This window comes from Rousettus aegyptiacus, unplaced genomic scaffold, assembly GCF_014176215.1.
Source record: "Rousettus aegyptiacus isolate mRouAeg1 unplaced genomic scaffold, mRouAeg1.p scaffold_m13_p_3, whole genome shotgun sequence".
Classification (NCBI taxonomy): Eukaryota; Metazoa; Chordata; class Mammalia; order Chiroptera; family Pteropodidae; genus Rousettus; species Rousettus aegyptiacus.
This window is the reverse complement of record NW_023416306.1, coordinates 39,805,869-39,819,210: the sequence shown is the minus strand read 5'-3', so window position 1 is coordinate 39,819,210 and position 13,342 is coordinate 39,805,869. Positions and strand designations below refer to the sequence as shown.

The following is a 13,342-nucleotide window of genomic DNA, read 5'->3' as shown; positions in this document are numbered from 1 at the left end:
TTTAAAAAATCACCTTCAGTGTAACAGTTGACATTTTGAAGAAAATGATAAATAAAAATAACATATGCTCTCCCAAAATATTACTATGCATTCTATGATAAAATAACATAGGTAAATGTTCTAGAGCTACTTTCATCATGAACTCTGAAAAACTCCAAGCTCAAACAATGAGAAATCACATTTGGTGCTTAAAATCAGTAATCCAGATTTCAGGCTGGTTCGCTCAGTCTTAAATCACTAGTTACAATGGTTCAATGATGCTTCACTATGTACTGAGTAAATGTTCCCTTTTGTTAGGGAGGAGTTTAACAGGGACTTCAGGAATTCATTCTGATCTGTGCTCTGAATGCTAAAGGAAAATGTTGGTATTTTTCCCTCCACAGTGTTCCAAGGTGCAGCTTGGCTGGTAATTTCTGCAGGGCAGAATGAGTTAGCAGTCTGAGTCACTTTAACAGAATGCATCTCATGTGCTCTATTCCAGATTTCAAATAGCAGAGTGTCTGGTCATCAGGAGGCCCCTAGCTGAGAGCACAGCAGAGCCGCAGAGAGAAACCAGACCCGAACAATTTACTCAGACTCCAGCTCCAAATAAAGGAGACAATATTTCAGGAGTTGAAAATCCCCATTGTTCTTCATTTAAAGGAACTGATTTAAAATGAAAATGTGGAAGCAACAAATGAAATTGACTTAGCAGGCAACAGGATCACTCAGACAATCTAATTATAAGCTTCATTCCTTTAAGTTGACTGGAATATGACTATTTTTATGAACAGTGTATGTTATAGATTGAATTATGTTCCCCCAAATATCTATGTTGAGGTCCTAACTTCTAGCACCTCAGAAGGTGACCTTGTTTGAAAAGGGGATCGTTGCAGATGTATTAGTTAAGATGAGGTCATTAGGGAGGGCCCTAATCCAATATGACTGGTGTCCACATAAAACGGGAAAATCTGGACAAAGAGACATGAATAGGAATGACATGAAGATGAAGGCAGAGATCAGGGCAATGCTTCTACAAGCCAAGGACCACGAAAGATCGCCAGCAAAACCATCGGAAACCAGGCTAGAGGTACGGAACAGATTCGCTCTCACAGCCCTCAAAAGGAACCTATCTTGCCAATACCAGATCTAAAACCTCTAGCCTCCAGATCTGTGAGACAATACATTTCTGGTGTTTAAGTCACCCAGTTTGTGGTGCTCTGTTATGGCAGCTTGAGCAAACTAATACAGCATACACAAAGGAATAAATCATGACGTGATTGATCATAATAAAAAGCAATCGAGTCAGTACCTGGTTATTGTTCTCCTTGAGAAAAGAAGCTAAAGACTTAACAGCCTGTCGGGAGATGCTTACAGGGGGTATAAAAATATTTGACGTTCACAAGAGAACTATTAATGTGGCGCTGCCATGAGCAACCTCAGTTGCTTCAGTGGGACCTCATGAGTGAAAAATTTTCCCTTCCCCTCAAACCATAACATACTGCTTTCCTAGAGAGTAAAGTAGGCCCAGGATGTAAAAGCACCACTTCATTTCTGCCAGCAAAAGAATAAAGGCAAGGTTTGTTCCACTTAGGCATGTGCTTTGATCATAAACTCTCTTTTCTTTCTTTCTTTTTTTTTTTCTAAATAAGACTCTATTCTTTTTAATTTTTATATGTTTCCACGTTTAACATGGTTTGTTTCTGGCAACTTGTTTCTACTTGTTCCACTACTGAAATGAAGGATTGAAACAGAATCAAAGCCACCTGTGTTTCTCTTCTGATGATCAAATTGGCAAACAGTGAAAAGGGCAGAAAAATCAGGCACAATGATAATCAATGAAGTGGATTCCAATATGTGGTGTGTATGCCCCAAGGGATATGTGCTATATTCAGACTCAGACTGACCTGGAGGCCATGTGAAATGGGACAGACAGTGGTGTCTTTTTCATGGTTCTAGCTTCCGAGTCCTCCCTGTAAAGAAAGGCTACTCCTCTGGCCATGCTTCTGGGAAGGCCCTCGTTTATTCACTGCTCCTCAAAGTCATATCCATTCTGACCTCAGATATTGAGCAAAGCATTGAAACTCTGTATTATTATAATTGTTTGCTTTCTATGGTAGATCTTTCAATAACTCCTATCGCCTTGATTAGATTACAACTATCATTTGTGACATACGCTACAATAAAATGAAGACAAAGGGTTTAGTCAGTTTCTCCCTGTAACACAGAGGGACAGAGTTAATTCCTCTGTCAAAGGCAGTGATTTCTACCTCTCAAACTAGTAGTTTGATCTGAATAACATGTGTGTATGTTGCAAGGAGACAAATTCTTCTAATTTTCTCAATATTTTCATCCAAGAAAATTAATTGGGACACCAGAAAAATAAAGGCCATGACACATAGATTGGTAGAACTGCAGCTTGCAAAGGATCATTGAAAATGTAAGGAATCCTCTTTCTCATTTCTCTGATGTGCCACAGAACCTTCACCTGATTCCTTCCAATGAAAACAGCTAACTATTTTGCAAAGCCGCCCGATCCATTTTTGGACATCTGCATAAGCAGTACTCTCTGCAAATATGTTCTGCACATTTTATTCAACTTAGCATTAAGTCATGTTATCTGGAAAAAACTGTTTGAGAGACAACAAAGTAGATTGCCTTGGATGCACAGCTAGGTGGCTTTGCTTTCCTAGCTGTTTATTTAAATTCAAAAGGAAATGAAAATCAGATATCAAAGGGACAAACTGCAGAGGCCAAAGTGTACTAGCTCTTTGTATTTACTAAGTACCTATTATGTGCTCATCACAGTGCCAGGAAATTAAAGGGAGACAGAAGTCAAAGATCATTACCCTCAATTAACTTAAAATATCATCTAACCATGCTTAAATACAAGAAACAAGTTCAAAATTAATGGAAGATATAGTATAGCATAAGTCCTAAGTTGGTCATTTAGACTAAATATCGCAAGAGTTCAGAGAGTGTTTTTTTTTTTAAATAGAGAATTTATAAGAGTCATCATGAAGTCGCTAAGTCTCGACCATGCTTTGGAGGACAAGTGAGATTTAGAAAGTCATAGAAACTAAGACTATTTCTTTGAGAATATATTTAGATTTAAAAAGCGAATAGACAGCTATTCTAAAACACACAAAATAAGATAGTGTGGATATTTTCATTATTCAAAAAAGTGAGGTCCAAGGGAATGGGAAAGGAATGCTGAAATATAGTCAAGTGTGAGCAAGGCCTGGGAAAACGCTATTGTATCACAGGATGATCTAGGGAGAAAACTGAACTCTTCCCTTATCTTGGGGATTTTTCCAACTGACAGATTGAGTAAATAATGTGCAATTTCTCTTTCAAAGAAGGTATAGAAGTTACTAAGGAATTCCTTTGCCATTTCTCAGTCATCTTTAATATTCCCATTATGCACAAGTAAAAAATGGTCATTCAGCTGATTAAAGCATAATCTATGTACTCTTCTTTAAATGTACAAATGTTCTTCTCCCTCTTCCCAGAAGATCACATAGCACTTCCAAAGATATAATTAACTGTCTGATTAATTACTGGCCCTCTATATAAATTACTGTCAAGATTATGATGATGATTTTATCACTTTTTCAGCTTGATAAACATTTATAGTTTAACATATCTGATAAAGGCATTTGTATAACCCTATAATAGAAATGAAGGTACATTAAAGCTCTGATAAGTCTATAATAATAATAGCCTTAAAGTAATTTGCTAACTACAGACGGTTCCCTCAGCAATTACAAGGCACTCTGTTAATTTAGAGAGGAATTCTAAACAAACCATTTAAAACCTAATAAGATGCCATTAAATGAAGGGAGACAAGGGAGGGAGGAAAGAGGAAGAAAACCCTAAGGCTTGAACTATGGGAAATGATTCTCAGAGCTACTGACCCTTGCAAGATCCACGTTTTCCTTGGATTTTTAGACACAAAACAGATTTCTAATTGAAGGCGATTATCTAGTTACTACATCCCAAATTGCATGTATTCATTGTATTGAGTCATAGTAACATCTAATTACAAGGAGCATTTATCAATTTGAAAGTCCAGGGAAACAGCAGAGTCCCTACATACAATAAGAATGTGCTCCATAAAGTATGAGACGCTACATAACCACCAAGTGTGATTACTGTTAGTGACACCAATCTGCCTCCTGGTGCCATTAGGGATCTGTAGGCTGAATTATAATGCCAATCGACTGGGAATAAATTTTACAAAGAAATCACAGAAAACAAATACGTGGTTTGTTCTTGGGTTTTTGAGGTGTTGACACCCATAGGCATTCTTACTATTCTCTAGAAATAGATAGATAGATATAGATAGATAGATAGATAGATAGATAGATAGATAGATAGATAGATAGATATAGATATATAGATAGCTATAGATATAGTCACCATCACCATGAGAAAAAAAAAAGTATAGCAACATACAATTCTAAAAACAGAAAGATAAATTCTTACAGTGCAAATTTTGTCTCCATTAAGGGTGACTTGAGAGCTCAGTGCCTCAAAGGTGGATTAGCTGGATCGAGGCAATATAACAGTAAAGAAATATGCAGACTTCTGCATGGTAAAATGTGCCTTTGTAATATATAATTCCCATTAGTTGGGTTAATTAAGATTAATGTACAAGTCATTGAAAAACCCACAAAGTAGACAAAAGATAATTTACCAAGGAAACTCACAAAGACAAGAAGAGTAGCATTCTACTCTGAGTCAAAATTTGAAGTATTAGAAGTAGGGTCTGCTTAATACTTGAGTTGTCACCACTGATTACCGAAATGACATGCATCAAAACAGCTTACAAAGGCCAAAGGACAACCTGTTTTCTTAGAAAAGTTCTATGCAAAATGCAGGTGGTGCACATTAAAAAACGAGAGTGAATGCAGCCGCATAAATAATCATTGTTATCAAACAGGTTACACATACGCACACACATGTGAGTGGGTTTTAGGTATTTTACTGAGAAGAATCAAACAACACTCATCTTGGGAATCTAGGTTTGGTGTTTTTCACTGACTTAGCATAATATTTTCACCCCAAATAACCAAATAACATTCTGCATTCCTAATCGAATATATCACAAAGAAGCATTCGCAGCAAAAGACTAACGTTGATTTCTGTGGTAGAAAAAGTTGTATTCCAGTTGTGTAAAATCTATCATTGCTGAAAAAGCCTTCTCACCCTTACCTCAAGGGTCATGTTCACAGTACTAATGGCCACTTTTATTTCTCCATCTGACAGTTCCTTTAGATCCTTCAGCATTGCCTGTTCAATACTTAAACCTGTGGATGAGAGGGGAAAGCAGTATGTTATACCTGGGGAACGTTTTTTGCTAATATCAAAGGATGATTATTTTAAAAATTTATCCTGTCAATTTCAACATTTTTCCCTTTGATATTGCTTTTATCCATAATAAACACACACATATTAAGGCAAAAATCACATTAGTGACAACATTTGCATCAGTTAGTATTCCAGCAGGAAAAAATAATTCACCCCTCATAATCCAAAAGAAGATTCTTTAATGGCCAGACATTTACAGAGATACGGGCAGGACAGGGAGAGTGAATAAAAGCTGGTGAGCATTCAAAGCTTAGCAAAGGGACAAGAGCAGGAAACAGAGATCTGGACCTGCCTAAGAGGAGCCGCCAGAGCTCCAGCACTCCAGATCAGGAAGGGAGCAGGGAGGAAATACTACATACAGCCTCTCTCCTCTCTTTCCCACAACTTCCACATCCCATGTGTTGCTGCTAATTCTTCCCATTGACCAAACCCGACAGGAAGCCAATAATCAGGGAGCCCAGAAGTTTAAATACTCAAGGCTCAGCCTCTGGAGGCTCAGAGAATACAAGGGCAGAGAATGGAGTGGGGGAGGTGGGCAAACGAAGAAAAACTAGCATAACTATGCAACCTAGCAAAATAATATCTAAGAAGGCCAAAATTTGCTTTTAGGCTACATTTAGGTAAGCCTGCATGCTTTCTAGTACAATTTTATTAAAAATGCACGTTATAAATGTGAACCATAAAACTGTCATAATTATGTTGGTCACCCCTGTAATAGACTCTGGTAATAGAAGCTATTGAATTACTTAAATGATGGGAGGAATAATCCAGAAAGGTAAAATTATCCAGAACTGCATATTTTTAGTCAGCTGACCAATGTGCTTCAATAAAATCTATGGCCAAAAAACAGGAAAGGACCTGGCTTGATTTTTGACTTTCACTCCAGGTTATTATATCTGATTAGGGCTAGCCTTTTGGGAAAGACCCAAAATAAAGACTAGTAAAACACATATATCCTTCCCAGATCCATGTTAAGACGCCAGAGTCAACCACCTGCCTTCTCAACTTAGAACATTGTCGATCATAGCAGTCTGGGGAAACAGGCAGATTCTCAATATTTTTCTTTGACTCAAAGATTGAGTCATGCTGCAGCATAAAATGATTTATAGAATACCCTGTGATATTAAAATTTTGGTCTTATTTTGAAAATGGATAACAAAATGCATAGCATCACATGGGTATACACACCTGCACATCCACACACGTGCATCTGTAACGGCAGGTGTGGCAGATACACAGCATCCCACGCACGTTTCATCAGACATTCCCATCACACAGAACGGTGCTCAGCCACCAGCACCTCTGCCTCTTTTCTTGAGGGCTTTCTCTGACCACCAGAGCTCTTTCTAGAAGAATTAACATCACCTGGGACTAACTAGCCCTCAATATTCCAGTGGTATGTTGATAAATGTTTAGCAACCAGCAAGAAAATCTGATTCATAGTATCTGTCAGTTTCTCTGGTGTCAATACTTCTACAGTAGATGATCTCAAGCTGCTAACCCAACATCAACCAATTCACAAAATTCCTGAAAATTTAATAATCAGCTCTTGGAGCTCATATGAACAAGTTTCAACATACCACTGCACCCTCGGGTGGGGTGATACAGATGTGAAATTTTACACTCTTTCCCATAGTTCCCTAGTGGGACAAAGGCCTGGTTTCCAAGAGAAGCCTGGAACTTGCTGGATCAAGCACTCCATCCACTAGGTGTTTGCTGGGGTCAACTCTCAGACTGCTTTCCCTGAGACCCTGCCCTTGGGAAATCCCAAACAAAGGGAGAATGCTGTCTGCGTTTAAATCCTGGCCTGGCCGCTTGCCAGCTGTGTGTGTGATGACGGGAAAGCACATGCCTCTCTGCACTTCCGTTTTCTCATCTGGAAATTTGGGATAATAACAGCACCTAACAGAGTTGTCATGAGGACCTAGAGAGGTAATCCAACAAAACCTGAGTATTTTAGGCACTCAATGAATTATAGCGATTTATTATTATAATAAAACAATTGATTCAGAAAATCAACTCTCTTCGTAAAGCCTAGACCTGGAGAACTATTTTATCTGCTTAGCTGTCTTCTCTTATTTTTTCCTAAAAGTCATTGATTTATGAAACCCCATTGTGCTTGACATTGTTCTTGCAATATTCTCAAAATAGAACCCTCTCAGACAGAGATATCATGTTATGAAGCATCCGGGGTGTGTGTTAGATGGGTGAATTAACCACGCATCCAGACACGAAGGCCTCAGAGGGGAGTCTGCAGTACAGGAAGTCTGCTTCCAGGTGAGCTAACATTACATGCCTGAAAACCTTCCACAAGCATGAACAATCAAGAAGAAAGTAAAGACACAATCAATTTACCTTTCAGGGCCTAGCAACACGCCATACCACAAACAACTCTATTTGGAAGATGGAGGACAGTCACTCACCCTGAGCACTGAATTGGCTCTCTTGTAGGACGTTGATAATGTCCTCTCTTGGAGGCAGGCTGGGATATTTTTCTTCCAGGATAGAAAGAATTTCCTCCTGCTTCTCTGAGATCTTTTTGGATTCCATGGTCATGTACTTAAAAAGGATGCTACCTAAAAGGCATGAATAAAAACGGCTTTAACCTTCCAGCCAAACCAGGAAGAGGGCAAGGAAAAGCAATGTTTACTGGCCTCTCTATCTATGCCTCCACTTCCAGTTTCTTGGCTGGACAAGAGGGCTTCCACAGTGTAACATTCAAGAGGCAATTTTTAGAAAATCGTTCAAATACCATCGGCTCTGCCTCATTATTCTCCAGGTATTAATCTCCATAACTTAACTGACTATAGTGCACTCTGTGACACAGAGTTATTGATAGAGGAATAAAATGTATAGTTTCCCTTCACCCCACATAAAAACACAAAAATGATATATGTTGGTTTTAAGTAATTTAAGAATGGAAGTTAATGGCAAACTGTTTCAAAACATTAAATGTTATTTACTATCTTTCTTCAACATTCCATTTAAGAGACCACAGAGAAGACTGTTCTTACGTACTGCAATACTGATTTCACATATAAACTTCCTCCTTTGAACAACTAAATTGCATAGTTCCACTGTCGGTAGCAAAAAAAAAAACCTGACAAGGTGGTGAACCTGGAATCCATTCCCAATTTTCCAGGCACCACACAATTTTGAAGTTATTCACTATTATTTAATTGTAACAATTCACAAGCTAGGTCTAAATCATAGGTTTCTATTAAAAAGTCATTTGCCGATATAGGAATGACGAGCCTCTCACTAACTCCTGGAATTTCTATGCATAATCTCAGTTTGAAAGGAAAGAGTTATCACATCCCTTACCCCTGCACCCTGAGCTCAGACTAACATGGAGTCATAGAAAAAAGAGAATTTTTGCTTGATGACGAATTATTAATCTCTCTAAAAATTCCAAATCTATTAATTAATCAAGATGTCACCATCTCTATAGCTTTCAGCGTGGCCATAAAAATAGTCATGGGAGGCTGGAGTGGAAAGAAAGAGGTAAGAATGTAGGAGAAATGGAATGGTGAGTGAGGGAAAACTAAGACATAGGACAGTGACATCTACCCTGAGACCTATAGAACCTAGAGATTAGATGTACATTTACCATTAAAACATCTTGGGAAAAAAAAAAAAAAAAGCACCCAAGCAAGTCATCTGGCCTTTCTGTTCCCATTTGCCCAATTTTAAAACAGAAATAACATTGCTTTCCTAGCTTATGAGGTTATATTGAGAACAATGAATGTATACATTATAATGAAAAGTAAATATTGCTAAATAAAGTTAAAGTATTTCGCTCATTCATTCCTTCAGCATATAACTATTGAGCACCTACTGGGGGCCAAGCACTGTACTAGATGCTAAAGATTCAAGACTAGGATAGAGATAGCCTTGCCCCTGATGCTCATGGTAGTTTGAGAGCTAAAGATAAGTAAATATATACATTTTCAACATAATGAGGATAAGAAATATCACTGGGGAAATACACAGTACTCTGAATCTATGCCAGAATTTAGGGTTTCTTTTCCTAGAAAAGGTTTCCTAGAGAGAATTAACCTAAGCAGAGACTTCGATGATAACTAGAGACTTAAGGCGAAGGCAAGGTAGGAGGGAGATCATGACCCAGGCAGATCATGTGCAAAGGCACTGAAGTGAGAGGGGATTTGGCCAGTTCAAGCAGTTAATTAGAGCCAGAGAGTAGATTTTAGGGGGAAAATGTTGACAAATTAGGTTGGAGAGGTAAACAGCGGTCAGGTCAGAAAGGGCTTTAGAAGCCATCTTAAAGTTTGCCTTTTGTATTCAAAGAGAAATAAGAAGACATTAAAAAGTTTTAAGCAGGAAGAGGTAACATTCCCAAATTTGTTTAATAAGAATCACTCTGGAAACTATGAAGAAAATGAATTAGACAAGGCATATCAGGAGGATTAGTTAGAAGACTGTTTTAGATGAGAACTAAGGAAGGAACAGTCAGTATGCAGAAAATTGAACTGTTCAAGATAAATTATTATTTGAAGGTAGGAAGTAGCCAATTGGATTCTGAGTATACCCCTTGCTCTAGCAATTTCTGACATAAAATCCAAAACTTTTCTTCTCTTGAGTTATTTATTTCTTAAGTTAGAGTATACACCAAGTCCAACCAGAGTACAGTGGACACACAGCTGTGACTATTGTTACATTACATTAAGAAAATAGCTTTTCATCTTGCATTTCAATTGCGGCAACACTATTCAGAAAAGAACAAGTCCCCTCTAGCAAAGCTGCCTATATATAAAGGATTTTAGAAGCCATTTCCCTCAAAGATTCTTAGTTCTTTTTTAAGTGACTCCTCGATGCAAAGAGTAGTTCCTGGCCCCAGAAAGAGAAGTCCTGCCAGAGGACAGGGATTTTTCCCCTCTTTGTTCAGGCAATGGTGAATCTGAATTTTGAAAAAAGATTCTCATCTGCTTCTGGCTCTGACAGACTACCATTGTGCCAAGAACAAAGAAAAATGCTGGATAAAATTTTTAAAAAACATTGTGAAAGCATCAGTTATCCAGGTGACTATCTTAGAATCTAAGATCCTGGAGGGAAAGTAAGTACATAGAGGTGAACTTAACACTGGATGTTGCTTTTCTCCTCACAGTACTTGCTAATTCATAAGTTGTAGTCAAAGAGCTGAAAGGGTTAGCAGTTCTAACGGTAGTTTCACAGAAGTAAAGAGACAAAAATTAGAGTCTAGTACTCTCCACAGAGATGGAGTCTTGGTTAAATAACCCAGGTTTTGAAATAGTTCCTGTGCAGAGCTAAGTCCTGGAATAAAAACTGGAAAACTGTAGTCTAAGGGGCAAATCTGGTCCACTGCTTGTTTTTACAAATAAAGTGTTATTGGAACACAACCACATTTACTAATTTACATATTGTTATAGATGCTTTTATGCTTCAATGACAGGATTAAGTAGTTTAAACTGAGAGCACAGGCCTGCAAAGCCTAAAATATTTACTATCTGGCCCCATGCAGAAAAAGTTTGCTTACTCCTGCCAAAAATAGAGCAGTCTTTATAAAGACTGAAATCCTGTTTTGAATCAGCTCAAACACAAAACAGATTAAGTTTATCTGACTCTTCCAACTGTCTTTAAGGTGTGAAAGCAAATCCTATCTAGAGCAAAAGTTTCATCATGTATAGTTTCATCGTCTCTATATTTTTTATATATGTTATTCACCAATCAATAAAAAATTACCAGACATATAGGAACTATGACCAAATAACTGGAAATTCCAGAGGGGAAAACTCATGAAAAACACAGAAACAGAACTAGAAGGAATAAAAAAAATTAACTGAAGAATTATAGTAGAGACTTAGCATCTATAAATAAAATATTCAAAAGAATTTTAAAATTGTCAATTTAATAACAATTTAAGAACTCAAAAAATGTGTTTAAGAACAGATTAGGCAAACTAAAGAAAAGATTAGTGAACTGGAAAATATGTCAAGAAAATAACCATGTAAAACATGGAGAGAAAAAGGGATAAAAAATATATACAGTAGAGCATAAGAGACACGAGACGTGAAAAGGTCTAATATATATCTAATAGTAGTTGTCCTTTGAGAGGAGAGAGAGAATGGGACTGAATATTTGAAAAGTCAATGGCCAGTTTTCAAAGTTAATGAAAAATAATACTCTAATTTTTAAGATAGACGAGAATTCAAATCAAGATCAATGCAAAGAAAAAAAAGCAGCTCTATGCCCATGACAAAACTAATAAAATTACAGAGAAAAAATAATTTAAATCAATCAGTATAAAAAGATATTACTGTCAAGGGAACTACAATAAAACTGAGAGTTGACCTCATTTAAATGATGAAAGTCAGAAGACAATGGAAATGTATGTTCAAAGTTCTCATATAATATAATTACTGCTCTAGAGTTCTATACTAAATGAAAATATATGAAAAAAAATGAATGCAGAATAAAAAAATTTTTAGAAAAACAAACGAAGTATTTGTCACAAGAAGACTCAGGCAGAGGAAAATTATTATGGATGGAAGCAAAGAAATTAAGAAGGAAAAAAAAAACTGGAGAGTGTAAATATGTGGGATAAAAATCAATATTCAGTGTATAAAACAATTATAATATCAATGGAGTTTAAAATATATGTGTAATTTAAATACATTTCAATGATAACAAATTGCAGAAGAAACTAAGGAAAGATAAATTGTTCTAAGATTCTTGGATTATCACAGAACTGGTTAAAATATCAATTTATATGAGATTTTAATTGTATGTTGTAATTTTGATTGCAATTACTAAAATAATTCATAACTAACAAGCCAATACTGAGAAATGTAATGGCAAAAATAGTTATTTAGCATAAGCTAAGTAAGGAAATGAGAAGAAAAGAGGATAACATGAGACAAATAGAAAACAAAAAGCAAAATGAAAAATTCAAACCCAAATATAAGAGAAATTACATTAAATGTAAAGAGACAATTACTGTTTAGTGGGTATAGAGTTTCAATGTTGCAAAATGAAAAAATGCTAGAGATCTCTTACAGAACAATATATATATACTTAACATTACTGAACTTTATGATTAAAAATGGTTAAATTGGTAAATTTAATGTTGTGTGTTTTTTACCAAAATAAAAAAGAGACAAAGTACTTTAATTTAAAGACAAAAATTATCATACTAAATTTTAAAAACCATACTGTTCATTTAAAACATGTAACTATGATAATGATTGAAAGTAAAAGGATAGAAAACAATATAACATTGACATAATATTCTAATAGCAAAGTAGACTACAAGACAAGAAGAATTGCTTGAGATTAAAACAAATATTTCTTTATTATTAAAGGGCCAACCCTCAGGAAGATATATCAATCCTAAATTTTTATGTGCTAATAACATAGCTTCTCAATACAAAAGGTGAAAATTGACAAAACTAGATGAAGAAAGAGATAAATACACAGTGGGAAACTTTAACAGACCTTTCTCAACAACTCTAAGAACTAGTAGGAAAAAAAATCTGTGAAGATGTAGAATAGTTGAGTAACATGGGTAATGAATGACCTAACTGACATATATCGAACATCATTATCAACAATGGCAGGTTATGCTTTCTTTTCTGGTACAAATGAAACATTTACCAAAACTAACCTTCTGTTGAGGCATTGATCAAATCTTAACAAATTTCAAAATATTGCAATTACAGAGTTATATTCTGTAGCCAACATAAAAAGTCTGAAAATCATAATAAAACAAACACTAGAACATTCCCAAATTTTTGAAAATTAATGCACTTCCAAATAACTCATGGGAAAGAAAACACAATATAAATTAGAATATATTTTAATTAAATTATAAATAAAATATGACATTTAAACTTGTGGGATGCAACTATGACTGTGCTCTGAGAAAATTTTGTATCCTCAAAAGCATAAGATGTTAAAAGAAAACCCAGAAAATACAACTAAAAAAATACAAAAGCAAGGATATAATAAAGAT

The 13,342-nt window shown here is 36.0% G+C and overlaps 1 protein-coding gene across 4 annotated transcripts in view; it reads right to left on the bottom strand.

Annotated features, from left to right (window-relative positions):
• Window positions 1-13,342, bottom strand: part of PRUNE2 (prune homolog 2 with BCH domain) — a 209,472-nt gene that overhangs the window by 141,780 nt on the left and 54,350 nt on the right. For all 4 annotated transcript variants that reach the window (XM_036238785.1, XM_036238787.1, XM_036238784.1 and 1 more), the window contains exons 5-6: window positions 7,776-7,928; window positions 5,197-5,291 (exon numbers count right to left, since the gene is read on the bottom strand). In XM_036238785.1, the coding sequence (XP_036094678.1) occupies window positions 5,197-5,291; window positions 7,776-7,928 (248 nt within the window). The remainder of the gene's footprint in view (window positions 1-5,196; window positions 5,292-7,775; window positions 7,929-13,342) is intronic.